The 26,636-nt window shown below is 37.0% G+C and overlaps 2 protein-coding genes across 3 annotated transcripts in view; both read left to right on the top strand.

Annotated features, from left to right (window-relative positions):
- The window catches only part of hao2 (hydroxyacid oxidase 2 (long chain)), a 28,100-nt gene extending 22,406 nt beyond the window's left edge, over positions 1–5,694 (top strand). The window contains exons 5-9 of the mRNA XM_028436433.1: positions 1,150–1,433; positions 2,403–2,621; positions 3,387–3,545; positions 5,029–5,098; positions 5,287–5,694. Coding sequence (XP_028292234.1) covers positions 1,150–1,433; positions 2,403–2,621; positions 3,387–3,545; positions 5,029–5,098; positions 5,287–5,342 — 788 coding nt within the window. The 3' untranslated portion in view covers positions 5,343–5,694. The remainder of the gene's footprint in view (positions 1–1,149; positions 1,434–2,402; positions 2,622–3,386; positions 3,546–5,028; positions 5,099–5,286) is intronic.
- A 2,924-nt stretch (positions 5,695–8,618) lies between these two features.
- Positions 8,619–26,342, top strand: LOC114455601 (kelch-like protein 9). Of its 2 annotated transcripts, none has more exons than XM_028436936.1 (11): positions 8,619–8,751; positions 9,862–9,915; positions 12,278–12,408; positions 12,498–12,655; positions 12,763–12,895; positions 14,922–15,118; positions 15,235–15,310; positions 16,499–17,056; positions 18,087–18,266; positions 19,385–19,498; positions 23,440–26,342. In XM_028436936.1, the coding sequence occupies exons 4-11, from the start codon at positions 12,554–12,556 to the stop codon at positions 23,937–23,939; spliced, it is 1,860 nt and encodes a 619-aa protein (XP_028292737.1). In that variant the 5' UTR covers positions 8,619–8,751; positions 9,862–9,915; positions 12,278–12,408; positions 12,498–12,553; the 3' UTR covers positions 23,940–26,342. The 2 variants fall into 2 exon arrangements, with proteins under 2 accessions (XP_028292737.1, XP_028292736.1); XM_028436935.1 differs by having other exon boundaries at positions 19,364–19,498.
- Positions 26,343–26,636: the final 294 nt, after the last annotated feature.

The following is a 26,636-nucleotide window of genomic DNA, read 5'->3' as shown; positions in this document are numbered from 1 at the left end:
TGTTGTTTATTGCACAGACCACATGAATCTGTGAGCAGCTTTCAGATACATTTGGACTCATACGTTTATAAGTCTGACTCACTAAATCTGACCTGCGGTGGACACCGGCAGTGAGGGACGCCGTCAAGCTGATGAAAGAGTCCTATCGGGCCTTATTGGCCTGTGGGACTACTTCAAAGACCTCCTCAATCCCACCAACATGCCTTCCGATGAGGAAGCAGAAGCACAGCCTGGGGACTCAGGAGTGGACGTTCCGATCTCTGGGACTGAAGTTGCCGACGTGGTTAAAAAAGTGCCAGGGTGGAGGAGATCCTCCCAGAGGGGCTGTCATGGTTGGCACAACTCTGCCACATCACATGGAGGGTGTGTTCCAACTATTGAGGGATCAAACTCCTCAGCCACCCTGGTAAGGTCTGTTCAGGGGTTCTGGAGAGGGGGGTCTTCCTGATAGTCAAACCTCGGAACCAGGAGGAGCAATGCTGTTTTTGTCTTTTTCGCTTAACTATGGACCAGCTCTATATCCTCAGCAGGTCCTTGAGGGTTCATGGGACTTTGCCCACCCAGTTCCCATTTGCTCTGTGGACTTGGAGAAAGCATTCATACGTGTCCCTCGGGGAGTCCTGTGGGGGGTTCTCTGGGAGTATAGGGTATCGGAACCCCTGATACGGGCCGTCCATTCCCTGTACGACCGGAGTCAGAGCTTGGTTCGCATCGTCGGCAGTAATTCAAACTGGTTTCCAGTGAGCTTTGGGCTCCACCATGGCTGCCCTCTGTCACTGATTCTGTTCATAACTTCTAGGCGCAGCCAGGGTGTTGAGGGGTCTGGTTTTGGGGCCTCAGAATTGGGTGACCTCCATCAGGCCGTGACCTTCAATACATGAAATATACAAAATATGCTGAATTTGTTTACAAATCATAAAAACAGAGACGCAATGTGTATCAAAATTATCCGCAATGTTCAGACTTCTTACCAGCAACAGTTCCAGCATCAACCTTTTCTTCATATACTTTACAATATAAAATAAGTATAACACAAAAGTAACAACGACTCAATCAGGATCAGCTTTACATTAAAAACAGTCTTTTAGGCAGATGTGAAACCAGAGCACGCCTTATAGAGTGAGTGTTGACCTCTGACCTCTCCCCCAGCCACCGAGGCCCTGAACACCTGCTACATCACCAGCACGTACTCCACCTGCTCGGTGGAGGAGATCGTAGCAGCAGCACCAAACGGGTACCGCTGGTTCCAGCTCTACGTGTACCGAGACAGAAAGCTGTCGGAGCAGATCGTGCACCGGGTCGAGACCCTGGGCTACAAGGCTCTGGTCCTCACCGTTGATGTCCCTTACACGGGAAAGCGTCGCAACGACATCCGCAACCAGTTCAAGCTGCCGCCGCACCTTAAGGTCAAGAACTTTGAGGCACTTTTTCAGGTAACTGTTGTTTCACTTTGTTTAATTCCATGAGCATGTTTAATGAATAAGGACGAAATGAAGAACAGGATGGAAACTGATACCGATAAGTTGCACATGCTACTTTTCACATTTAGCAACAAACCACTTTTAAAAAAACTTACGTGAATTTTCTTTTGTTACTTTTGACAAGACTACAGCAATATTTTCTCATAAAAATGAATTCTAAACGTTAAATCTAACTGTTAATAATTAAATGTAAATATGAATGCTAAATTTAAATGTTTAATCTAAATGATAATAGTTAAATGTAAATATGAATGCTAAATTTAAAAATTTAATCTAAATGATAATAGTTAAATGTAAATCTGAATGCTAAATTTAAATGTTAAAATGTTAAATAATATTATAAATCTAAGTGTTGAATCTAAATATTAAATATTAAATTGAGATGCTAAATCTAAATGTGAAATCTAAACATGAAATATTAAATTCAAATTATTTTATGTTTATATTTAACATTTAGCATTTATTAGATTTTTACAATGTGAATATCACAAATTTCTCAAATAATGCTGTAAATATGGTCAAAAGTAACAAAATAATTTACAAACATTATTTAAACGTGGTTTGTTGCAAAAAGTTACTGTTTATTTTAGCATTCGTCGCCCCATATTAAACAAAGAGAACGCATTGGAAGCATTTCTTCCAGAAACTAACTGCTGTTCCTATTGTGTCCACTGGGGGTCGCTCTGTTTTAGTGAGAGTGACATGAGACTAAACCAAAGCCTGAACTGAACAGCAGCAAAACACAGTTAATGAACCTGAATTATTCACCCTGTTCTTTATCAGAAAAACCCTTATTTTCTTTGTTATGATATTTACAGGCTGTTGTAATCACAGAGAGAAGTTGTTTATTGTCTGTGACTAAGATGAGTTGGTAATGGTTGACCTTTATTTCTGAGCCTGAACCACATACTCTCTAACCAGGAGACTGAAGGCCCAGAGGAATACGGGATCCCTGCCGACAGTCTGGATCCTTCCATCAGCTGGAAGGACGTCTACTGGTTACAGTCCATCAGCCGCTTGCCCATCATCATCAAAGGCATCCTGACCAAGGAGGATGCAGAGCTGGCTGTGGAGCACGGCGTCCAGGGTATCATCGTGTCTAACCACGGGGGGAGACAGCTGGACGGGGGCCCTGCATCGGTACTCACTGAGCTATTAGGAACAACTTTGGGGTCGGGACCCCATTTGGGGTTGCGAGACACCGGGAGGGAGTCGCCAGATGAAACTAGGAATATGTTTTTAACAATTTGAGCCAATTTCTGGGACTACACCAAACTTGCCATATTTAAAAAAATTTTTTAGCACTTTTTCTTCAAATATTTTGGCTCCTTTTAATGCATTTTTTCTATATTACTCCCATTTCTGACCCTTCTCTATCAAATTTCATTGCCTTTTCTCCATATTTTTTTTTCACTTTTAAGACATTTTCAGCACTTCTAAACCCTTTCCACCACTTTTCCACCCAATGTCACATATGTTGACCCATTATTGTCACTTTTAACCTCTTTCCACCATATCTCATGCTTATTTTTGCCAATTTAACCACATTCACAACTTGTCATGCCATTATTTAGCAGTTTAAACTAATTGCTCCTACTAATTGTTCCAATAATTTCAATATTTTTTACCACATCTTCTGTTGTTTTTATCTGGAACCATTATTTTGGGGGTCGCAGGCTGAAAAGATTGAAAACCCCTTCTTTACAGAGCAACAGCATGAAAGGTTTAAAGTGTGTGAAAGAGCTGGATGGTGATTGGTTCTAAAAATGACCAACCGTGTCCTTCAATGATTCCCAGAGATTTAGAATCATCCACTAAAGTCTAAAACCTTTCAATGACTTCATATCAGACCAGTTGATACTGGGAGTCTAACTGGGATCTCTTCTTCTTCTTCTCTGGCCACAGATCGACGCTCTGTCAGAGATCGTTGACACGGTCCAGGGTCGGATCGAGGTCTATCTGGACGGAGGAATCAGAACAGGAAGTGACGTGCTGAAATCTCTGGCCCTGGGAGCCAAGTGTGTTTTCATTGGTCGCCCAGTTGTGTGGGGCCTCGCCCACAAGGTGTGTGTTCATTGGTCGCCCATCTGTGCATCCTTTTATCGGAGTCCACATCCCACAATGCATTGCACCAAACTTCTCCAACAATGTCAATAAGAAAGTGGCAATTTAAAACTTTTTTAATAACAAATGATCTTCAAATGATTCATTTATAAGGCCTAAACAATATCTTTGTCTGATTTAAAAAAAAAAAAAAAAAAGGGAAATCTTGTTTTAGCAGATTTAAATCAACTCCTTCCCACTCTTTACTTGTTTTTTTTGTAACAATGTTAGGTCCTTCTGAATGTTATTAGGTTCAAAGTTAGTCATGATTTCTTGTGATGTCTGTTTTTATCCGCCCACTAATATCAGTCTGATCCTCAGCCTAGTGATGTAACATCTGTTCATATTGATATCAGGTTTTCTGCAGATAATAAGGAAAAAAACATAAAATCATGAACACTCACCAGAGTTTTAAGATGCTAATTCACCTTCTTCTCCTTCTCATCTTTATTAAATACAGGAATAGTGCATTTAAGGTGATAATCATTTGTTTACTTTGGGGGTGTTTTTGAAAATGAATTAACATTGTAACAATGTTAAAAGCTTAAAAAAGTTGATTTGTTTATTTATTTATTTATTTATTTATTTATTCAGTTCATTTCCGACATGGTTGCATTCACAGAAATTCATTTGACATTCAGAGCAAAATCACATCATTGTTTTTTTTTTTGTTTTTTTTTTTGTCCTTTTTTGTCCTTTTTCATGCCGGAAAGGGCGACGGAAAAAAGCATTATGCTTATCCAGATCCGTCCCCTAATTTGAACACAGATAATTTTACATCCAACCTCGTTTCTTCCCTTTTTTTTTTTTTTTGTCCCTTTTTTTTCTTTTTTTTGTGATGTGTTCTCGTCTGCAGTCATTGTTCCTGTTGTTACTCTTCCTCACAGTCTTTTTCTTCCGTATTTCCTCGGGCTTTCTTTTCCAGTCGTTGTTTACGTTCCTCCAACTCTCAATGACCAGTTGATGAGTTCCATGTCGTCGCTGTAGCGTTCAATGAAGAGTTGACTTGAGATCTGTATGTGTGTAAAAATGTCCTCCTCGTTTTGTCCTTAAATTGTTTCAGATTATCTGACTGTTGTGTCTCTTCGTCAAGGCTGTTCCAGAGGTTCATGGCTCTATGCACAGTACTATGTTTGCCAACGTTTGATATGACCCTATTTGGTCTAAACACATTATTATGTCTGAATTCATAGGGATTTTGATTGTATGTGAAACGTTTTTGTATTCGATGTGGTAGTTTTTTAGATGCAGCCCTAAATGCGTGTATTTGTGTGTTGTAGTGTATTATTTCTTGCAGTTTTAGGTATTTTGACTTCTCAAATAAATCGTTTGTGTCATTTGCATGATCTAGGACATGGACTTTGTGAAAGTCTCTCTTTAGATTTATAGAAACTTTTATAAGGTGAAAGATTTGATCGTAGAATCATTCCGTTGGATGTTTCAGGGTGAAGAAGGAGTGAGGGAAGTTCTGCAGATCTTAAACGATGAGTTCCGTCTGTCTATGGCTTTATCAGGTAAGTGATGCTGTTAATATAATTATTATTTTTATGCTTTAATTGGAGTTTTTAGTTCAATCATGTTGTCATTTTAGTTGCCAAAGGAGTTAATATTAGTACTTCTAATATAGTCTGTGTGATTAATGACTTATTAAGTGATTATTTCTATAAATTCACCTGTGATTGTGATTGTTTTCATTGTGTAGGCTGCAGGAATGTGGCAGAAATCAACAGGAACCTGATCCAGTTTTCCAAACTGTGACTGAGCAGCAGGGGGCCACACAAAGAACAGTCACATGACCCAACACTGGAACAAACCATCACTGATGTGGAAGAGTTGGAACTTAGACACACATCTACCATTCAATTATCACATCTGTAAATACGGGATAATAATCCTCATATAGCAAGAAATGACATTTCCTGTTTATATAAAGATCAGAGTGGATGAGTGACACATATTTAATTAGGATATAAAGACTTTAAGATTAATGCCCATACCACACTGTAGAGCAGACATGGGCAACTGGCAGCCCAGGGGCCACATCCGACCCTCGGGTTAATTTTGTTTGACCTCAAAACCAGGTGCAAAATTACTCCAAAAAAAAAAACACACACACACAAATGAAATGCATGAAAGAACAACAGAAATACACAAAAGTACAACCAAAATACACAAAAATACCTCAAAAATGTGCAAGGCAAAATGCAAAAATATAACTGAACAATATATAAAACAACAACTCAAATTGAAAGCTATACAAGATGACAACAAAAATACACAAAATCAGAGGATAATATACAAAGTGACAACAAAAGAAGACAAAATTATTTCAAAAATACACAAAATGAGAGATTAATATACAAAATGAAAATACAAACTCTTTGTTTTTTCCTGTATTATTGTTCTGATTGGTCATTATTCTAAATGATAACATGAATATTGATAATGTGGCCCTCAGATCACACTATCACATTTTTTGGACCCCCGCTGTGATATAAGTTGCCCATTTCTGCTGTAGAGGGGAATAAAACACTGCATCACACTGATAAAAGACAAATGTGGTTTTAAATAGTTAATGTGTGATAAAAAAAATAATAATACTAATGATCTGCCTGATTTTGTTTTATTTGATTTCATTATTAAATAATGATATGCAAATATGTCATTTTGCTGAACTGATTAAAGTGTAAAAAGGAAAATTAAAGATCTGCTCTGAAACTTTGTATAATGAAGCCTGTGATCAATGAAGTTTGGGGATAAATGTGTGTTTCCTCCAAATGATGAATGAAGATGAGGATGCTTTACTTTTATTTTTTTCCTTGAGAGCTGCTGTCCTGCATGTTTCAGATGTCTCCCTGAATCTAGCCGTGGACCAGGGCAGCATCTAAAACATGCAGGATGGGGCTCCTCCAGGACCGGACCTGGGCCTCCCTGAGCTACATCATTCAGTGATGGAACCAAAAACCTTCATTAATAACAAGTTGGACCCAAACTATAGGTTCTATTCTTAAAGTAACACTGGAAAAGGCACATGTCAGTTTGAAACGATTAGAATCAAAGAGTAAGAAAACATTTTAAAAAGGAGTTTATTTTAAAACCAAAATGATTAATGATCTAAAGATGGGGAGATTATTCTCTTTGACTCTCAAGGAACTGACATTAATTAATCCGTGAAAAAGAAGTATTTATTGCTAATGCTATTGCTATTGCAGGGTGATGCTAATGTTAGGTTAGTGTTAATGCTAGGGTGATGTTAATGGTAGGCTAATACTATTGTTACTGCTAATGCTAGGTTAATGTCAGTGACGTGCCGTAAGCACAAATGTTGGGTAAGCAGGACGTCGCAAATCGAGACCACCAATAAAGAGGCCATAACCAATAACAATTTCATTTGTTTTGGCTGGCAAGTGTTAATCTATCAAATTCAAGATCGTAAAACACCATTAACGAAACTTAAACAATTATTCAATAGCAGCCTCCATACTCTCCCAACAAGATATACCTCATGACACAGCAGCGCATCTGTATTTTGTGTTGGAAACACAGAAACACAGAGAAAATGACAACAATCTTTTGTACCATTCACTGTCATTTTCCTCAAAAGAAAGTTGTAAAAATGTCTTTATCATCTCTAGCGCTGTAATCCTGCCTGTAGTGTTATCCCGCCCACTAGCTAGAAAATGTAGCAGCGGCCACGCTGTATCAATTCACTAATGCACTGTGAACATACGTATAGCATTTAGCATAGCACGGTTACATCCAAAGGCAGCGTAGCAATCTTCCTTTTCACGTAAATGGTATTCGGCTTGAAAATGTTCCAATTTTTAAAGTGGGAAATACCCAAAAAAAAGTTTGAGAACCAGTAACCTAACCTGTAGCGGTGTAACTATACTAGCTTATTTGATACGTACAATGATAATTATGATGATGATATATTTAATTCTTAATGCACTTTACATTGAAATAAATTTCAAAGTGTTACAGGTTAAAATTATGATAAAATAATTTAAATAACAAACCGTCCAAGGAGCAAGAAATAAATGTTTTGTTGAAAGTTTTTAGTAAAACAAGCAGTTTTTTTTTTAATCACATTATCAAAGAGCATCTGCTCTTCATGATGTCATTTTTTAAAAATACCCTAAATCAACATTTTTTACTTTATTTTCTGAAAGCAGAGGTGATAAGTAACAAAGTACAAATACTTTGTTACTGCACTTAAGAAGTTTTTTCTGGTATCTGTACTTTACTTGAGTATTTTTTTAAAAATGTTGTGACTTTTTTCTTTTCTCCCTTACTTCTTTAAACAGATATTTGTACTTTCTACTCCTTACATTTAAAAAAATGAGCTCCTTTTAAGACCTTTGAAGATGAAGTCACGACGTAAAAAGACTTTTGCTTGTGAAAGGTTTTTCAGCTCAACAGGACTCATTTTCAGACCAAAAAGACCACGTCTCCATTGCTGAAACCTGGAGAACATGATTCTCTTGAGACTAAATGAAAAAATTGGGTAGTTTGAGCTTTTTCTGTTCGGCAGGTCCCTTACTTTAAAAAAAAAAGTTGCTCTTGGTTTATCTGAGCATTTGCATTTTTTTTTCTTGTGCTAAATTCCCCGTGTGTTCAAAGGTAGCAGATTTAATTTATTTCCATGTACCCGTTTCCACAAGTTCTTAAAAAAATAAAAGATATGGAATGTGCTGGTTTAAAAACTCTGTCTTATTATTGAAGGGATATTTGTTTTACTTTTCACTTTTTATAATTCAGTACATTTAGTTGCATTTACTTTTTTACTTTCATTCAAGTAAGGGAACAACTTCAATACTTTTACTTTTACCAGAGTCATTTTTTATTCAAGTATCTATACTTTTACTTGAGTACTGAAGACGTACTTTTGCCACCTCTGTGTGAAAGTGACTCGACTGATGGTAAGAAATTAGAGTTTCAGAGGTTTTTGTTGTGCAGAAACGCTGAAAAGCAGAAGTAGCACAGGAAGTGAATGTGGTCTATGTTGAGCTGAGGAGAAAAGAAAAGCTCAGAGAGAAGCTGAAGGTCTGTGAGCTGCACGCCTCATCTTCTGCTCTTTATTCCTCTCTGTGTTGTTGCTCAGGTGAACAAACGACAAACTGGAGGGTGGCCTTGGATCCGGGCTGCTGAGGAGGATTTCTTCCAAGTAGGTTCAAGACCTGCATAACAATAATAATAATAATAATAATAATAATAATAATAATAATAATAATAATAATAATAATAATAATAATAATAATAAAAGCTGTTAATTATGTTCTGATAATCCGCCTCATTCACTGCTACTTTTCTACTGAATTCCTCAAAGAATAAGTCTGAATTTGACTTTAGGAAATGTAAACTCACAACAGAAAGAACTTGACATCAACCCTAGTTATAGTCCCGTACTATATATAGTATGGGGCACCGAATGTAAAAACTGTGTCACTGTTTCATAGCCAACATATTTTGAACATTCAGCTCACTTTCCTCACATTCAGATACATTTTTATTTCATTTTAGACATGATTTCAAGAGCATGTTCTATATCATTGTTAAAAATATGTATACATGAAATATAAATGTTAAGGTCAGTGCAGGGCAGGGCAGCGTGATCAACAGGCACTTTGTATAATTTCTAAACATTTAGTGTTACACTTGGCAACCGCTTTACATTTAGATTTACATTTAACATTTTAATTTACATTTAACATTTAGATTTAGATGTAACACTTGCATTTAGATTTGGACTTAACATTGATATTTGGCTTTTACATTTAGTTTTAACATTTAACATTTACATTTAGATTTTACATTGATATTTAACTCGTAGTGTAAAGCTTAGATTTTTACTGGTATTGTATTTTTAAGTTTACTAGTACAACCACTAACGGGAAATTGTCCACTAGTAGATTATTTTTGTCTACTTCTACTTGTCTATTTTGGAAAAACTGCATCTGTGTTTATGTAGCCCATCTATTGAAGCGTAGTTTGCATGTTCTCCGTTATCACAGGGTAATGGAGCAGAAGATAAGAATGTGTTTTATTCATCCTGCAATAAATCAATTAAAAATATTATCAGTGAATCTTAAAAGATCAAAGGATAGAAACAAAATGTGTTTTCACATTTGACCTGATGGAAATAAAAATAAAAATAGATTGAACAGAAAACTGTGTAACTAAGTGAGAAATTCAAAATAAAACCCACAGAAATAAAACATGATGATTGCTGTAGTTTCATTTATTCAGAAATCAACTTCTGTTTCTTTTCTCGTAGGAAATCAAACCGACGCAACAACAGCCCTCAGCCCCAAGACAGAAATGACATCAGGTAAGAAGCTCTTTTCTCTCTCACTGGGCGTTGCAACATTTCTCCATTTGTGCATTTCTGCTTTTCTTACATTTTGAAAAAAAAAAAAAAATGATTTGAGGGTGACTCGAGTTACTCAAAGTGAATCAAGTGTTTCAAAATAAAACTGGAGGACGTATAGAAGCTCCATACTTTGGGTTATTGATGATGCAGGGGGGTGCACCAACGGCATCATAAAGATAAGAATAAAAATACTTTAACTGTGCATTAAAAAGGGAAAAGACAACAGATTTGTTCTGTATTGGGACACAGAAATATTGGTCGAATAAATAAACACAAGAAATTAAGTAAATTCCAACTACTTCTCAGTCACTCACTGTATATAAGGTAATAATATCAACACTCATTGTAGCATTTAGAAAAAAGGCCAATCTGAGCAATTACACAGGATAGAACAAAGCGTGCCCACAAATGTGAAATATTTACTTCATAAATAACATTCTAAATACAAGGTTTTTTATCTGTCACAAATATACTGTACACAGTACAATACGCAGTGTAATGTCTTTCTTTACCATCATTCAGTTGCAATAAAGAAATGAATCATCCATATACCTTAAAAAAATACTTTTTTCCAAATAAATTGAATAAACAAAAGAAACTGTTGTTACGAAGAAGTTGCAACGCAAGAAATACTGTCATAATTTTTGCCTATTCAGAAAAAAGTTATCCAAATGTTTGCAAACCACGAAATGGGTCCGTGTCACAACCCACAAATGGAGAACCCTTAATCTACATTGCCCTCTCCAGGTTTATCAACCGTTAATTGATCTTTCTTTTTTAGCATTAAAGAGTTTCAAACATACCAAAAATTTCAGGAATTCACTCAATCTGGCAACCCTGCAAAATTAGTCCATATCCAGCCTGTGTTTGATGTGGGTTTTTTTTTTTTTTTTTTTGTAGAATAATGTGAATCATGGTCATGCTTTTATTCTGAAAAGAAACAAATGCACAGCGTTTTACATTGTTAAAGTGTAAAACAAGAGTTTAGGTCGTCTGTTAATTACATGCATAGAACCTAGAGTCATGGAGTTTTTTGTGAAAGACCAGAAAAGGTTAGTATCAAATGATCTGATAACCTATCACAACCCGTTCTTTTATTTTTTTAAGGAAGTGGCACCCATAGTATTCATCAGGTCAATACTTTTTTATTCAAATGGTTTGGAAATTGAACGTAATTATTCATAAACTTTCTGTATCTTTTGCAAAAAGTAAATAGTGCAGGGGTTCTCAGCCTTGGGGACAGGACCCCCTTTGTGGTCCTGAGACACTGGAAAGGGGTCGCCAGATGCCTTCAAGAAACTAAGACAATTTGAGCCCATTTTTGTTCATTTTTACCCTTTTTCTTTAACTACACCAAACTTGCCATGTTTTAATCTGTTTTTATCACTTTTTCTTGCCATATTTTTGCTTCTTTTAATGTATTTTTGCTACATTTCTCCCATTTCTACCCACGTCTCCATCAAATTTCAATGCCTTTTCTGTACATTTTTTTCATACTTTCAAGACATTTTCAGCACTTATATACCCTTTACACCACTTATTCCACCTAATGTTGCCCCTCTTTTTCCCCCCATTTCTGCCACTTTTAAGCCAATATTGACACTTTGAACCTCTTTTATCACTTTTTCAGTCAGTTTTTGACCACTCTAATTTGAAACTTTTAACCAATTTATGTGGTTTTTAAATCGCCACCTTTTCTACCATTTTGGTCACTTTTAACCCACTTTATTTATCATTTAAACAAGGATTTACATCTTTAAGAGAACTATAATCATAGTAAACGTTCCTGGATAACAGTGGATATTATTCAGATGAATAAATAAATGTGGTTATCACAGATTCATATAATAATGGACCATCACTTTATGGATGGACCCCAAAAATCTCTCCCCTTTATTCCTCCTTATACTGTAGAGGGTCCTGTCTCCACATGACTGTTCTTCAATGTTCATGCCTGTGTTCAACAACCTTCAGGCTGAAAAACACACCGATTTCTCAATACGATACAATAAATGATCATGTGCTCATTCCCTATGATACTTACATTTTTAAAAGAAAAAATAACAAAATAAAACAGCAGTTGGATAAATAATCCTAATTTTATTTGACTTTAGTTCTGGTCATTCTTACATACTTAATCTTTAAATAAAATGATACCACTCGTTCCCTCAATGCCACACCTAGTGACGTTTTAACATCGCGAAATCTTGATATATCATTACACATTTAGTAAATAGCTAGATGTTAATAAATATGCTTCAAATTTATGATTCTATTTGTAATAAAACTGTAAAGTAAGCTCATGGTTCGTCCTGTGCAGGGGAGGAGCAGACGAAGGCGGTCCGAGCAGGTTGAGCCGCTCACTGGGTCGTCTGAGCAGACGTCAGCCCAGGGATCCTCCAAGAGCTGCAGAAGCACCATTAAGACAATCCCCTCCTCCAGCTCCAGTAGGTGTGTACAAGCAAATAATCAAGAGTGATTTTTACGACAGGAACTTCAGTGTTAAATATACAATCACTCCTTTTCTCTTCACACTTCAGATGTCAGGCCTCCTCTCCCTCCAGTTGATCCTGATCCTCCTGCTCCTCTTCTCTTGATGCCACCAAAACGACCTGATAGTTCAACCAAGCCCAAATTCCCTCCACAGCCTCTCTGTAGGGTGTACAGCAGCTCTGAACATGGAGCAGATGTGTTACAGGTGAGTATCAGACAAAGACAAAACCAAAATGTAATGCAAAATACAGTCAGATATTACTTTACTGTAAATCTCTGCTTTCACTAATCAAACAGTGTTTGTTCCCAAAGGGCCTGGAAGGTTTCCGATCAGATGAGACTCTTTGTGATGTGGTTCTGGTTCCTGGAGACAGCACTGACATGTTCCCAGTGCACAGAGTCATCATGGCTTCATCCAGCGACTACTTCAAGGCCATGTTCACAGGTCGGACATCACAGTGTCTGTCTGTACCTCTTTCTCTCTGTTTCATTGAAAAGCTAAAAAAAATAAAACAGCCTAAAAATATTTTACTTTTTGTTCATCAAAAGTTTCATCAAATAAAAAAAACAGCAATATAAATTTCAAAGGTGTACAAAATAAAATCAAGTCAAAAACGCCAGGGGGTGCAATGAAATTTGACCCACTTGCTCCCCATAGCAGCTTACACACTGCAGTGTTTACAAGATGGAGGACAATGTTGAGCTAGTGGATGCTCTGTCAACTCATAAGTCAGTTGTATGTACTGATGAAAAACAACCCTGAAACGCTGAAACAGCGGCCGTATCTCAACACATCTCGACACTAAAGCCTCTTCTAAGCAGAGAACGAGACAGATCATGGAGTGAAAATAGTGAAAAGTTCACTCGTGATTTATGTTTCTGTCACGTGGAAGTGCAGCCACCCGTGTCTATTTTTTACATCGTATGGTGAGTTTTTGGTATTGTGAGCCATAAATCGTATTTTGACATCATATCGTGAGTCGACTATTTTGTTACACCCCTACTGGTGACCAGTGTTTGGCATAATGGCGTTTAAAATAACGGCGTTAGGTGACAGCGTTTTTTTTCAGGTAATCTAACTAATTACTTTTTATGCCGTTACAACGCCGTTACAACGCCTTTACAACGCCGTTACAATGCCGTTAACATTACTAAACGTTAAATGCACCCTTGGCTTCTTCGTCAGCTGTAGTGAGGAGGTGGGTTATAAACAAGGTGAGCGATTATAATTGACTAAGGCGGCGTCTTGTTTCATGGTAGCCAATCAGAGCCAGTGTTTTTACACATGTGCCAGCACACACACACACACACACACACAACAACTACTGATTTGATGAATCAGCAGAGATGGTGAGCGTGGAGCAGTCTGATGAAAAGTTGTCATTTTTAAGGTGGCGATACAAACACTACTTTAAATGAATTGTGGTCAAAGAAAAGAACGTACATGTGAAGTGTTCATTATAAAACTTTGCCAACATCCGTTGTAAGCAACTCAAATGTAATGAAGCACCTCACCACGACACACGCATCTAAAAAATCTGAATTCTTTGACATAGAGCAACTTTTTTTTTTTTTTAACAGTAACGCAAATAGTTACTTTCCTTGGTAATGAGTTACTTTTATTATAGAGTAACTCAGTTACTAACTCAGTTACTTTTTGGATCAAGTAGTGAGTAACTATAACTAATTACTTTTTTAAAGCAACGTTCCCAACACTGGTGGTGACAAAATAACACAAACTGTGATGTGTTCTCTTTTAACATGAACCCAACACAGCAAAAAAAAAATATCCATAACATGTAATAGTTAATTTACTGACTGTAATATCTGCATTTAAAAATCCATAGAGGATAAAAAACATCACAAAAACACGCAAACAAAATAAATGACAGAGTTTGGAAGAAATATATGAAACAAACTGCACAGACTGTCTGAAAACAGCTGTAGCTACAATATGTGATGGATACATTATTTTAGTTTTAGAAATGTCATTAATCATAATTTACAAAACTTGTATTTGTTTGTTATTTAAGTTCTACTGACCTTTTGTCTCATAAAGTATTGTGGGAAGTTAAAATAGACAGTTTTACAGTAATGAATAAAAAAAAAAGCAAAACTGCAAAAACTGTGTATAATCCGTTTAAACGTTTGAACGTTATGTAAAAGTAATAAAGCCTATCAGTGCATTGCCAGGGTCAGATGATGGCCAGGTTTTTCTTGTGTTTTCAATAGTCCTGCCTACAGAAAAGTCCTTTGCGTGTTCTTTTACTAACATGACCTTCCACTTTGGGATCGACTTCCACAAAGAGTAATTATTATCAAAGAGCTTCAGCTTCAAAGTTCTCCTCTGGGAAGCTTTGTGAGATATTAGCATTTTTCCTCCTTGTTAATCCCACCTCTGTCATTCCATCTGCTGACTGTGCAGCTCTAGGACAAAGAAAAGTCATGATTTCACTGTGTTTTGTTATAAGGAGGCATGAGGGAGCAGGAGATGAGAGAGATCAAGCTGCACGGAGTCACTAAGTGCGGTCTGAAGAACATCATAGACTTCATCTACACGTCCAAAGTGAGTCTGGCCATGAAGAACCTCCAGGACACGCTGGAGGCTGCAAACTTCCTGCAAGTCATGCCCGTTCTCCGCTTCTGCAATCAGCTTTTGAGCAGCGAGGTACGGAGAGTGTTTTTTAATTCAACGTCATTAAGACTCTCTTCTAGCTCACATATATCTAGGCTGTGAGGGGATGTCACAGTGTCCAAATGAAGGATTCATGTTTTCTAACACAGATTACCATTGATAACTGTGTGGAAATAGAACGCGTCGCCACTGATCTGCATCTGGAGGATGTTCACAAAAATATTAGTAAGTGACACATGCACTAATCACATTAGGCTGTGTTTAAAATGGTACAATACGTGCTATACACTACAAACTCAATGAGTATATACTGTCTACTATTTACTATGAGTATGATTAGGATGATGACCATTCCCAAGTACACTTCCAAGTTTCCCCAGATGCATTTGGAACCTACAACGACAAAACCCTGAATCACACTGAGGCTAAATATCTCTGTTGATTGTCCACCTTTACTTTGAAAGTTCTGAAAACATTTGAAGTGAGAAAGTGACCAAGTAGAATATCAACATGTGCTCATTTGACCCATAAAACCCATTCCATGCCGGTCACTGTGCTGCTGACAAAACTTCCGGTTGACTTATTTACAAAAGCGCTAAAAACTGATGGAGGACAAGAAGAGTTTATTTTGAAAAGATGATGTTTGTTTTTTTAGCTTGAAGCCTTTCCGAGGCCAATGTTACGCTGCGCTCGCAATGCATCATGGGACGGTTGAGTATGACTAGTGTGCCCGCCGTACATACTTTCATACAAATTTCTTCATATAGTATACATCTGTATACTATACTACCTATTGAGTTAAGTATGTAAGTGTGTCCAAAGTTAAATAAAAGCCTGATTTATTTTTCAAACTCCATTCTTTTCTGTCACTGAGCCAAATAACATCAATAAGTCAGAGTTATCCAGATGTTGGCTCCAAAATATCTGTGATATGTGAGGCCTGCTTCAAGCCGAGCTGCTATGAGAGGGATCTGTGGGCTAAGCTAATAGGCTAAGCTAATGGGCACAAAGCCAAAGTTAGGTCCGAAAACAGACGCGGCCTGACATAATTCCTTCACAGAAAGTCCTTCAATGCATCTTGTAAACGTACTTGTTCAAAGCACTACTACGTACAGGGGCTACTATGGGGGGTGTCATGGCACTAACCGCAACCCCACCACATTGTTCCCTCTTATTTCCTTGTGGCTAAATGATGAACTCTGTCAGGAGAACTTAGCTGTTGGTATGGCCGCCGTCAGGTGTTGATCCTCGGAAGTAGTCACACATCATCCCGTCAATGAACAGATATCTTTTCACGCAGCTTTCATCACAGTTGCTAGCCATATTTTTGCCCTTCCAACACCTAACTACTCAGCTTTTCTTTTACGATATTCTGTTATATTTTGTTGATGAAGTTTATATCTTAAAATCCAGGTGAATTTGTGAGCCAGAACCTCGCTGAGACGGTGCAAAGCGGCCGCTACTTGCAGCTATCTCAGACCACCATGGCCAGCGCCCTGGCCAGTGACTCCCTGAAGGGTTTCTCTGAACTGGAGCTGTACCACATCGCCAAAGAATGGCTGGACCACGATCCACCCAATCGTCACTCCTCGGTCTACGCCCTGATGCGCCACATTCGTTTCCCGCTGATGAACCCGAGTGAGCTGATCCAGATATCTCAGGACAACGCGGAGGGAAGCGACTCGTTGATGCGCTCTGAGACGGCGTGCGTCAACCTGCTGCTGGAGGCCAGCAACTACCAGATGATGCCCTTCATGCAGCCCACGCTGCAAACTGAGAGGACACGAATTAGATCCAAAGCTACTCACATCCTGGCCCTGGGAGGCGTGATGCGCCAACAGCTGGTCGTGAGTCGAGAACTAAGGCTGTACGACGAAACCAACCGTCACTGGAAGGCCTTGAAACCAATGGACGTGCCACGATACCAGCATGGTGTGGCTCTACTGGGCGGCTTCCTCTTTATTGTTGGAGGTGAGAACACTTCATTTCACACCACAAACAAGAACTAAAGTTAAATTGTTTTATCAAAACTTAGTTAACCTCATCAACCTCATCATTGGAATTCTAATGAACGCCCATGACGTATGTTTAGATTTCGCAAATGATGTTTCATGATAATGCTAGGTTTCACAGACGAGCGCTAAGTCAGAAACAGTTACAGATATCAAAGTTTGACTGTGTCACTTTATTGCCTGTCATTTGATTTTAACGCAGAGAAAAATTAAATGAGTCTATTGATCGTAAGATTGCAATGTTCTCAACTGGTTTCACCCTGGGACCCACATTTTGCCACTTTTTTATTTTAGAATTCAACCAACCAAATTTAGTTTTTCAAAAACAGTTTTTGAAAACACACATATATAATCTTTTTTTAAAAAAAAAAATCTAGATATTTTTGACATGCCTGTCAAAAGGAACATTTCTTTCAAAATAAAAGATAAATCCAACATGAGAGACATTAAGTTCTAATTCATTTATTTGTTACCAGCTGTCCATAACCCATCCAGTACAAGTTTGCGACCCACTTTTGGGTCCCGACCCACCAGTTGAGAATCGTTGCTTTAGAGTATCCACTTTGACCAGTGGGAGAATGTAAAAATTTAAGATCGCAAATTGCCAAAATTTTGTAAATTCTCATCAAGAATCCCACAAAATTCCTCTAAATTACACAAAAATTGGTGACAAAATCAAGGAATTTTAAGTGAAGACAGTGATATCTGTCACTTATTGCTTGGATATTGTCAGTACTTTGCATACTGTTTATATGATTGATACATGGGAGTGAAAACTAAGGAACAATAATGATGGGATTGGTTTTCCCACCTAAAATTTGTGGCCTACTCGAGATCAAACACTTTCGTATTTGGGTTTGATTTGGTTTTTTTTTAGTTTTTGAAGTTTATTAATTAATATATAAAGTTAGGACTTTGAGTAGAATTAATAGTAAACTATGATTTTGTGTGAGTATTCCTGGTATCACTGTTTACTCCTGACTTCACAGGACAGAGCACTTACGACACCAAAGGTAAAACGGCCATCGACAGCGCGTACCGCTACGACCCACGCTTTAATAAGTGGCTGCAGATCGCCTCCCTGAACGAGAAAAGAACCTTCTTCCATCTCAGTGCTCTGCACGGGAAACTGTTTGCCGTCGGTGGGAGAAATGACTCGGGGGAAATTGGTGAGAACGATCAAACCAATCTTTATTTAAAAGAAAACACACACACAATAAGTGCGTTTACATTTAAAACACAGACAGAATACTTAAAGTTCTTGAAAGACAGCATGAGGACAGACGTATTCTACACCAACACACAAAACCTTTTTTGGTTTGGACACAAATAAAAAATACTTAAAATGTGGATTCAAAAATGATATTAATCTTAAAACAGCACAAGATTTAAATTATTTTAAAATAATAAATAGTAAATTTGTGCAACTCCAAACCAATGTTTGATACAAAAGATACACATTATTCCAAACATATAATTTTACGATATAACCACTTTTTAAAAAAAAAAAAAAAAAAAAAAAAAAAACAGAATTGGCTTTTGATTGGTTGAAAACTAAATATGAAATGAATGAACAATGTGTTTTCTCTTCTTCAGTGTTTCATGGATCTACAATCAATTTGTGTTATTACTGTATTAATGCTACAAAACGAAACAAGCATGTTTTAAAGGTTTTTTTTTTTTTACTTTAATATATCAAACATGTCTTTGATCTGGTTCACACTCAATGGAGTGCTACAATATGAAGAAAAATGAACGGAACTTTGTCCAGTTCTTAAAAGACAGACATGTTTTGCACTTCACCAAAACACAAAACTAAATAATTTTTGGTTTGGACACAAATTTAAAAAAATAAATAAATAAAAAAAAAAATTTACGAAAAAAAGCTTGTTTTAAGGAGTACATTTATGCAACTCCAAACCAATGTTTCATACAAAATATACAATTTTTTTTAATTCCAAATGTATCTCCCTATCCTATGAACCACTTTTAGGGGCTTTTAAAAAAAAATGGAATTGGCTTTAAAAAAGAATAGATTGGTTAAAAACTAAATATTATAGTAAATATTGAATATAAAAGTTTTTTTATGGCTTTAAGTATAATTATAAAATTATAAAATTGTGATGCTTTTTCTCACTGTATTAATGCTACAAAAAGAAACAAGTCCATCCATGAAGTTTTTTTTTTTTTTTTTTGGTGTTTCTAAAGCTGAATCAGCACATATTTGAATATGCGTGTTTTTTTTTTTACTCTAATATGTCAAAAGTGTGTCCTTGCTCTGGTTCAGACACAGTGGAGTGCTACAATATGAAGAAAAATGAATGGACCTTTGTGGCTCACATGGTGCAGCCTCATTATGGACACGCTGGGACGGTTCATGGAGACCTCATGTACATCTCAGGTGAGAGAAATCTTTATTTATACACTCAACTGTCAGGTCAGGAATTGATGTTGGAGCCAAAAACAAAAGGAAATGAAGAATATTTGAATATTTCAAATCAACAAAGGACAAAACAACAATAAATCAAAGTATGAAATAAAAACTTGCAGAATGATATACTGACACAAGGACATAGATCAGAAATGGGGAGCTCATGACATGGGGTTCACATGCGGCCCTCAATCTTATTTTAAATACACAAAAGGACTCCAAACTCTCACAAAATGTCAGAAGTACAAAAAATGACAACAAAAATTCACAAAATGACAGAAAAGTACAGAAAATGACACACAATGCAAAAATAAAAAACACAAAATGATAAGAAAACAACCCAAATTGACAGAAAATTACAAAACAAAAATATACAAAATGACAAGTTCTAAATGATCACAAACAAACAAAAATAAAAAAAATGACAGAAAATTACAGCAAAATGAAAACAAAAATAAACAAAATGACAGATAAGTACACAAAATGCAAAAATAAAAACCACAAAATCAAAAAAAAACCAACATAAATGGATGGAAAATTGCAACTGAAACACAAAATGAAAACAAAAACTCAAATAAATGACAAAAAACACACAAAATGGAAAAAATTAACAGGAAAGTACACAAAATAACTGTAGCTATAGATTTCCTGTATTAATGTTCTAAATGATCACATGTTACTTTTCTGTGGCCCTTGGATCACACAATCACATGTTTGTGGCCCCCACTGTTCTAAAAGTTTCCCATGTCTGATGTAAAGCAACCAGGTAAAGGAAAACCATCCCTGCAGAATGCACCAACACTCACTCAGTGTTCAGACACTCCTTTAAATAGTGGAGGGAGGTAATCAGGAGGTCAGTACAGTAAGAACAACGTCAGACATTCACTAGATTTGTTACATCCAGCTCAGAGATATGAGATAAAAACCTTTTTCCTGCATTTCAGAGAAACGTACAGACTTTATATTTAGGCCATTACTTATAATTATTATCGTACTTACTATAAAAATTAATGACTTTGGATGATTTAAAAAAGTGTTTAAAAAATAGTTTCTAAATGTTTCGATTTAGCCGCGTGTGGGGGCGAGGCCTCTCTATTTGAGGCCTATAGAATGGGTGTGGCTTCAATTGAATATTTTAATATTTTCTAAATATTTAGCTTTACACTCAGCGACACATTCAAATTTAACAATTATAATTACATTTTACATTTATATTTAAATTTAATATTTAGATTACATTTTACATTTAGATTTAGATTAGAATTCAACATTTAGATTTCAATGTAATATTTAGATTAAATTTTACATTTAGATTTGGATTTAGAATAAACATTTAGATTTGAATTTAACATTTATTTTTCTTTACATTTAAACACATTGTTAACAGTTATACGTAACATGTTGTATTACATGAATTTCTGTGTTAAATGTGAAAAAATGACCTAAATATTGAAAATATTAATATCAGCTGGAACATTGTCACTGAATTTCTGAACCCAATAAACATGTTACTGTTTATTCACGGTTCAGGTTTGGCTGATGTTGATAAGAATTTAAAGCAGTCAGCCCTGCAGAAAGACATTTGAGTCAATGTTTTCTCAGTTATTTCAAACCACTTCCTCTGCTCAGGTCTGTATCTCATCAGCCTCGGGTAGGGAAACATGCGCTCATGTTGAGAGAAGGGGACGGAGTTTCACATGTAGGCTGTGGTTTGAGAATGACTACAGCTCTTTGCAACACTTCACCACGGCCAGATGTGTGAAAATCAATTTACAGTTTAAACCCAGTCATGTTCAGCCAGAACATGACTGGGTTTAGTCAAATAAAATAAATATAGAGGATTTAATAATGAGAAAAAAATTATTTAATATTAATGTAATACATCCATGTATCTATCATCACTGTATTTTCTTTGGTTCTCACAGTAAAACAAACAAAAAAATGTTGTTTAAACATACAACGTTTGGTCATTCTTAAACCAAACATTTTTTCATGTGTTTTAATGTATTGAAAGTTGTGCTAAAACATTAAAATTCAACAAGTAAATTATCCAATTTTTCTGAAGAAATACCCTTGATTTATTGATCTATAGGGATCATCCACTGTTTTGACAAAGATTTATGACTAACAAAACATATTATTATGCACAGTATTTATTTTATTGCCTTTTAAAAATGGGACCACTTTACAGTTTTACAGCCTGTGTTCCTTCATCTTGAAATCACCTGATTGATGATGTCACATGGCCCCACTGCCTGTAAACATTCCATTGTTTCTGGAGTGAAGCATTCAGCCTGATTTTTAGATCATTTTGTAGATTTTTAGATCTTTTAGCAGCTTTTTCAGTCAAAATGGCCACTTGTGCTGCTTTAAATAATTAGGAAAAGTAAAAAATGCTGATGTAAAGCTCTTTTGTGTACAGAAAGATGATAAAAACTGTTGTGACCCAAGAAAAAATCTGTGACCACGAGGGGCGACAGTTCCAACTTTGGGATTTGGTAATAAACAATGAAGCAGAGAAGAAGAGCTCTCCTAAAGGACCTTTATTCTCCCTTAAAAAGTGCGTGGCTGACACTCTTGTAGCAGAAGTTAGCAAGTAACAGTACACTTTTGGGTGGGAGGCCTTCTATCCCCTGGGTTTGTGAGTCTTCAACTGTCCTTGATTTACTCGCTAACTTCAGCCACCAGAGCATGTCAGCACGCTGTTTAAGGGGGAGCTCTTCTTCCCTGCTACATTGTCTACTACAAAACTGCAGAGTTGGAACTGTTTTCTCCTCTTTCTGTAAATAAAAGAAGTTTACATCAACATATTTAACTTGTCCTGATTATTTACAGTAACCAAAAGCAGCACAAGTTGCCATTTTGACTGAAAAAGCTGCTAAATGATCCAAAAAGTTGCCAATTGATTTAAAAGCAGGCTGAATGTTTCACTCAAATTGAAAACAATGGGATGTTTACAGGCAGTGGAGCCGTGTGACATCATCAGTGTTGGGCGGTAACGCGTTACTTGTGCCGCGTCACCGCCCCAACATCACTTTTGACAGTAACTCGTACTGTAACGCAATATTTTTCTATAGAAATAATGCTGTTACCGTTACAATATGGTGCGTTTGTCCGTTAGTTTGCTAGCTGCAGTGTACTTCCTGTTTACAGTGGCGCTACATATTTTTGCGGGATGCCGTGCCAAACACAGTAAAACAGTAGAAGAAGAAGCATTGTCAGCGTGTTTCTGTTTATATCATGTGCGCCAATCATGGCGAGTCAATGCGAGAACAGGACGAGCTTCTCGGAGTGGAAATACGCGCATTATTTTTGTCTCCAAAAGATGCATCAGTAAAGCTAAGCTAACGGTGCGGCTGGATTTTAACGGACTGTGACTGGGACAGGTCAGCCAAACTATTGCACGGTATGTTGTAAATATGCAGTCTGTCGCTGCTGCTGAGTCACTGCTAACAGCAGCTCATTAGCCTGATATGTTTAGCATTGTGTAGCTGAGAAAAATGCTGTGAATTAGTTTTTCAACATTTATTTTTTTTAAGCATTTTCAACAGCAGAATGTCCACCTGGAATATGCACAGCTTACTTTACATTACTGTGCTAAGGCTGAAAAATTACTTTTTTAAATTTTGGAGCAGCTGTTTTGTGCTTTATATGCACATAATTCTTTAAATCTAAGTAACTCAAAAGTTACTTTTTCCATTAACGCATTACTTTTTGGTGTAAGTAATCAAAATAGTAACTGAGTTACTGTGTGAATGAAGTAACTAGAACTTATAACAAGTATATTTCAAAGATTTTAGGCCAAATTTGTAATAACTGTGGAGGGTCCCTTAAAAATAGAGAACATCGCTGGGAGCTTTAAGTTCAAACAGCATTAAATCAGATGCAATAATCCATTTTCCTGCTCTCAGGTGGAATTACCTGTGACACCTTCCAGAAGCAGCTGTGGTGTTACGACCCCCTCACCAACCTCTGGAGTCGGCGGGCTGACATGTCGGAGCTGCGCGGTTTGCACTGCATGTGCACGGTGGGGGACAAGCTCTACGTGATGGGGGGGAACCACTTCAGAGGCAGCAGCGACTACGACGACGTCCTGGGCTGTGAGTTCTACAGTCCGTCTGCTGACCAGTGGACCATGGTGGCGCCCATGCCCCGGGGCCAGAGTGATGTTGGCGTGACCGTGTTCAACGGGCACATCTATGTGGTGGGGGGGTACTCCTGGAACAGCCGGTGCATGGTTGACGTGGTGCAGCGCTACGATCCAGAGCAGGACACGTGGGACAGGGTGTTCAACGTACTGGAGCCTTTGGGGGGGATTCGAGCCTGTACCATGACGGTGCACCCACCAGAAGAATCCGTTGATGAGGCTCAGATACACGAGTGTCCGCTGCCCACAGAGAATAAGACCTAAGTGTTGAATCCAAAGCAGATATTTCATCTTTTTACAATGCAGCACATCTCAATGTAGAAAGATTGGAAACAAACGATAAAGCATTTCTTTCTGTCTTTTTAACATTCTCTCAGTATTTCGTAGATGAACTTAATTTCTACAATGTTTTTGAAATGACTTAGGCTAGTGGTTCTCAAACTTTTCAGCCCGCAACCCCCAAAAAAAAGGTTCTGGAGATGGTCCATTGTTCTATGAATCTGTGATATGGGCCTCAGTATATATTCATCTTAAAGATGTAAATCCTTGTTTTAATCAGAAATAAAATTAAAAGTGACCAAAAATTGTGGAAAAGGTGGAGAAATTGGATTTTCAGAAGCACAGAAATAAAAATAAAAAAGTTGCAAATTAGAGTGGCCAAAAACTGACAGAAAAGGTGTTGTGAAGGGTTAAAAAATTGGCCATACCAACTTGTCATTGCCCGATCTCATTAGATCTCAGAAGCTAAGCAGGTCTGGGCCAGCTTCTCCTGACGTCTGACTTCTCGGCCTTCCAGACTGTTGTAAAAAATTGGATACGTATTGGATTTAGGACCACATATGACAGTGACCTGGGTCGGATTTGAAAAAATCTGAATTGTGCTGTTCAGACTTTAACAGATCGGATACAGGTCAAATATGGGAAAAAGGTCGGATACAGATTGCATTTGCCTGCAGTGTGAACGTAGCCTTAGTTGCTAAGTAAACAACATGGTAAACAATATTTGTGTAAATATAATTGGTTGGCTTTAAACTCCACCCCCTGAAGCTGCGCTCCCATCGAACGTGACTTCAGTGACTATAGTTTCTTAAATCGCCCGTGATGAGTCACTTGAACATAGTCGCGCTTTTTGTTGACTTCATTGCTTCATCTACCCCCCATGATGTGACGACCATTAGAGTGATGTGGGAAGAGTCTCGTTGCTGATTGGATACTGCAACACAGCGTCACTCGAAGTCGCTTGAAAAGTTATAGATTTTCAACTTCCAGCAACTCAGATCGTGCAATTGAGTCGCTGGAATTGCATAAGTCGCGTTGCTTGATGTTGCGTCATTTACATTGACTTTGAATGTAGCTCGTTCCCTCGATCAGGGACGAGAAAAGGCATGAAGACAATCAGGCTATTTTTGTCCTGATTTTCCTCCTTTTCAAACCAAGGACAGCAAACTCCTGATTATTTTATGTCCTGTAAGATTATTCTTTAAAATGATCCTGTTTTCTGAGGTTTGTTCAGAGCGAATTTGTTCTGATAATCTGCTCTGAAAAAGGGGCGGGGCTGGCAATTGTAAATATTAAACCGACCAAAACTCCTGAAACAGAATGTAGCCAATCAGGGAGCAGCTGACTAAGGAACGCGTAATGCTGAGTTCCAGGCAACTTGGAACTCTGCATTTCTCAGTTGTACATGTCAGAGTTTAACCGAGTTCAGCATCAGCACGTGGAAATAATATTCCATTTTTTTTTCCAGATTTTAGAGGAGGAGCTCTGACTTCAGGTGGTGTTCAAAGTCACCTTTTCAAGTAGGAGGTTGTAAAATCTTGAGTTCCAAGTTGCATGAAACGCAGCATTAGATCACACACACGTCTATTTTCATCATGTATTGTAATGAAACTGCTTCGGGAAAAAATAAAGTTATTATTTAATGGTAAATATGTAAGTTTTCTTTGGTCTGGTTCATTGAAAGATCACAGGAATCATAATTTAATGCTTTTCTAAGCTAAAGGAACAAAGGCAACTCGTGTTTATTGGTCAAAGTTTAACTTTAACTGTTTTGTTGTGTTGTCAGAGCTGTTGGAGCTTGTTTCTGGTTAGTATTGTGCTAATTTAACCTTTCATTGTAGAGTATTGCAGTCTGCACATCACACCGGTGGTGGTTTTCATCTCTTTTTGAAATCTTATCAGCTGTCTCTGCATGTTGCAACGAGAACAGAACAGGAAACAGCGTGGGCTGTAAACAGCTTTAGTATTTCAAGGGGAAGTGAAACACTTTGACAAATTATTCCTGTTGTTTAGTTTTTGGCTGACATATTGTTTGTGATGTCACAGGATAAATATAGACTTCATTACCAACTAATGAAACAAATAGTTTAGTTTCCTCTTTCTAGAATGCAAAGCAGGGGTGCCAAACTCATTTTATAGATGGCAAATAAGGAACAGTTTGACCTCAACAGATTAATTATTTCAACACTGGTTCTGGTTCTGCCGGAGAATTATTCCTGTTATAAAAAAATAAAAATAAGGGAGTTTTTTATTCCCACTGTCCCTAAATTCTTGTCCATGTGGATCTTTTGGGTTTTTTCTTTCTTACTATGAATTTTATATTGTTAAGCACTTAAAGATGACTTTGTTGTATTTTGCACTATATAAATAAAGTTGAATTGAATTGAATTGATTTGAACATTATTGTTTGCACTTTTACATATACGTAAAATACAAAATGTATAAAAAACTGACAATATCTAAGCAACAAGTGACAGATATCAGTTCCAACAGGGCCTTCACTTTAAATATCCTAGATTTTGTGACCAATTTCTATTTAATTAAGGTAAAAAAATGTTATAATGTAAAGATAGGTGAAGCATTTTGTCAGAATTTTGAGTATTTTCAACTGTTTAACATTAAAAATGACTTCAATCATGCGATTCATTCACAACATCATTCATTCATGTTTCCTCTGTCATT

Source organism: Gouania willdenowi, chromosome 21 (genome assembly GCF_900634775.1).
Source record: "Gouania willdenowi chromosome 21, fGouWil2.1, whole genome shotgun sequence".
Taxonomy (NCBI): Eukaryota; Metazoa; Chordata; class Actinopteri; order Blenniiformes; family Gobiesocidae; genus Gouania; species Gouania willdenowi.
Note: the sequence above shows the minus strand (reverse complement) of the source record. Positions and strands in the feature narration are given on the sequence as shown.

What these genes read in the sequence shown, in the direction of transcription:
- LOC114455601 (XM_028436935.1), top strand. Translation starts at nt 12,554, where the DNA reads ATGCCACCAAAACGACCTGATAGTTCAACCAAGCCCAAATTCCCTCCA. An exon ending in CTTCCTCTTTATTGTTGGAG is followed by an intron (nt 17,057 to 18,086) that starts GTGAGAACACTT and finishes CTGACTTCACAG; the next exon opens with GACAGAGCACTTACGACACC. An exon ending in AAATGACTCGGGGGAAATTG is followed by an intron (nt 18,267 to 19,363) that starts GTGAGAACGATC and finishes ATATGTCAAAAG; the next exon opens with TGTGTCCTTGCTCTGGTTCA.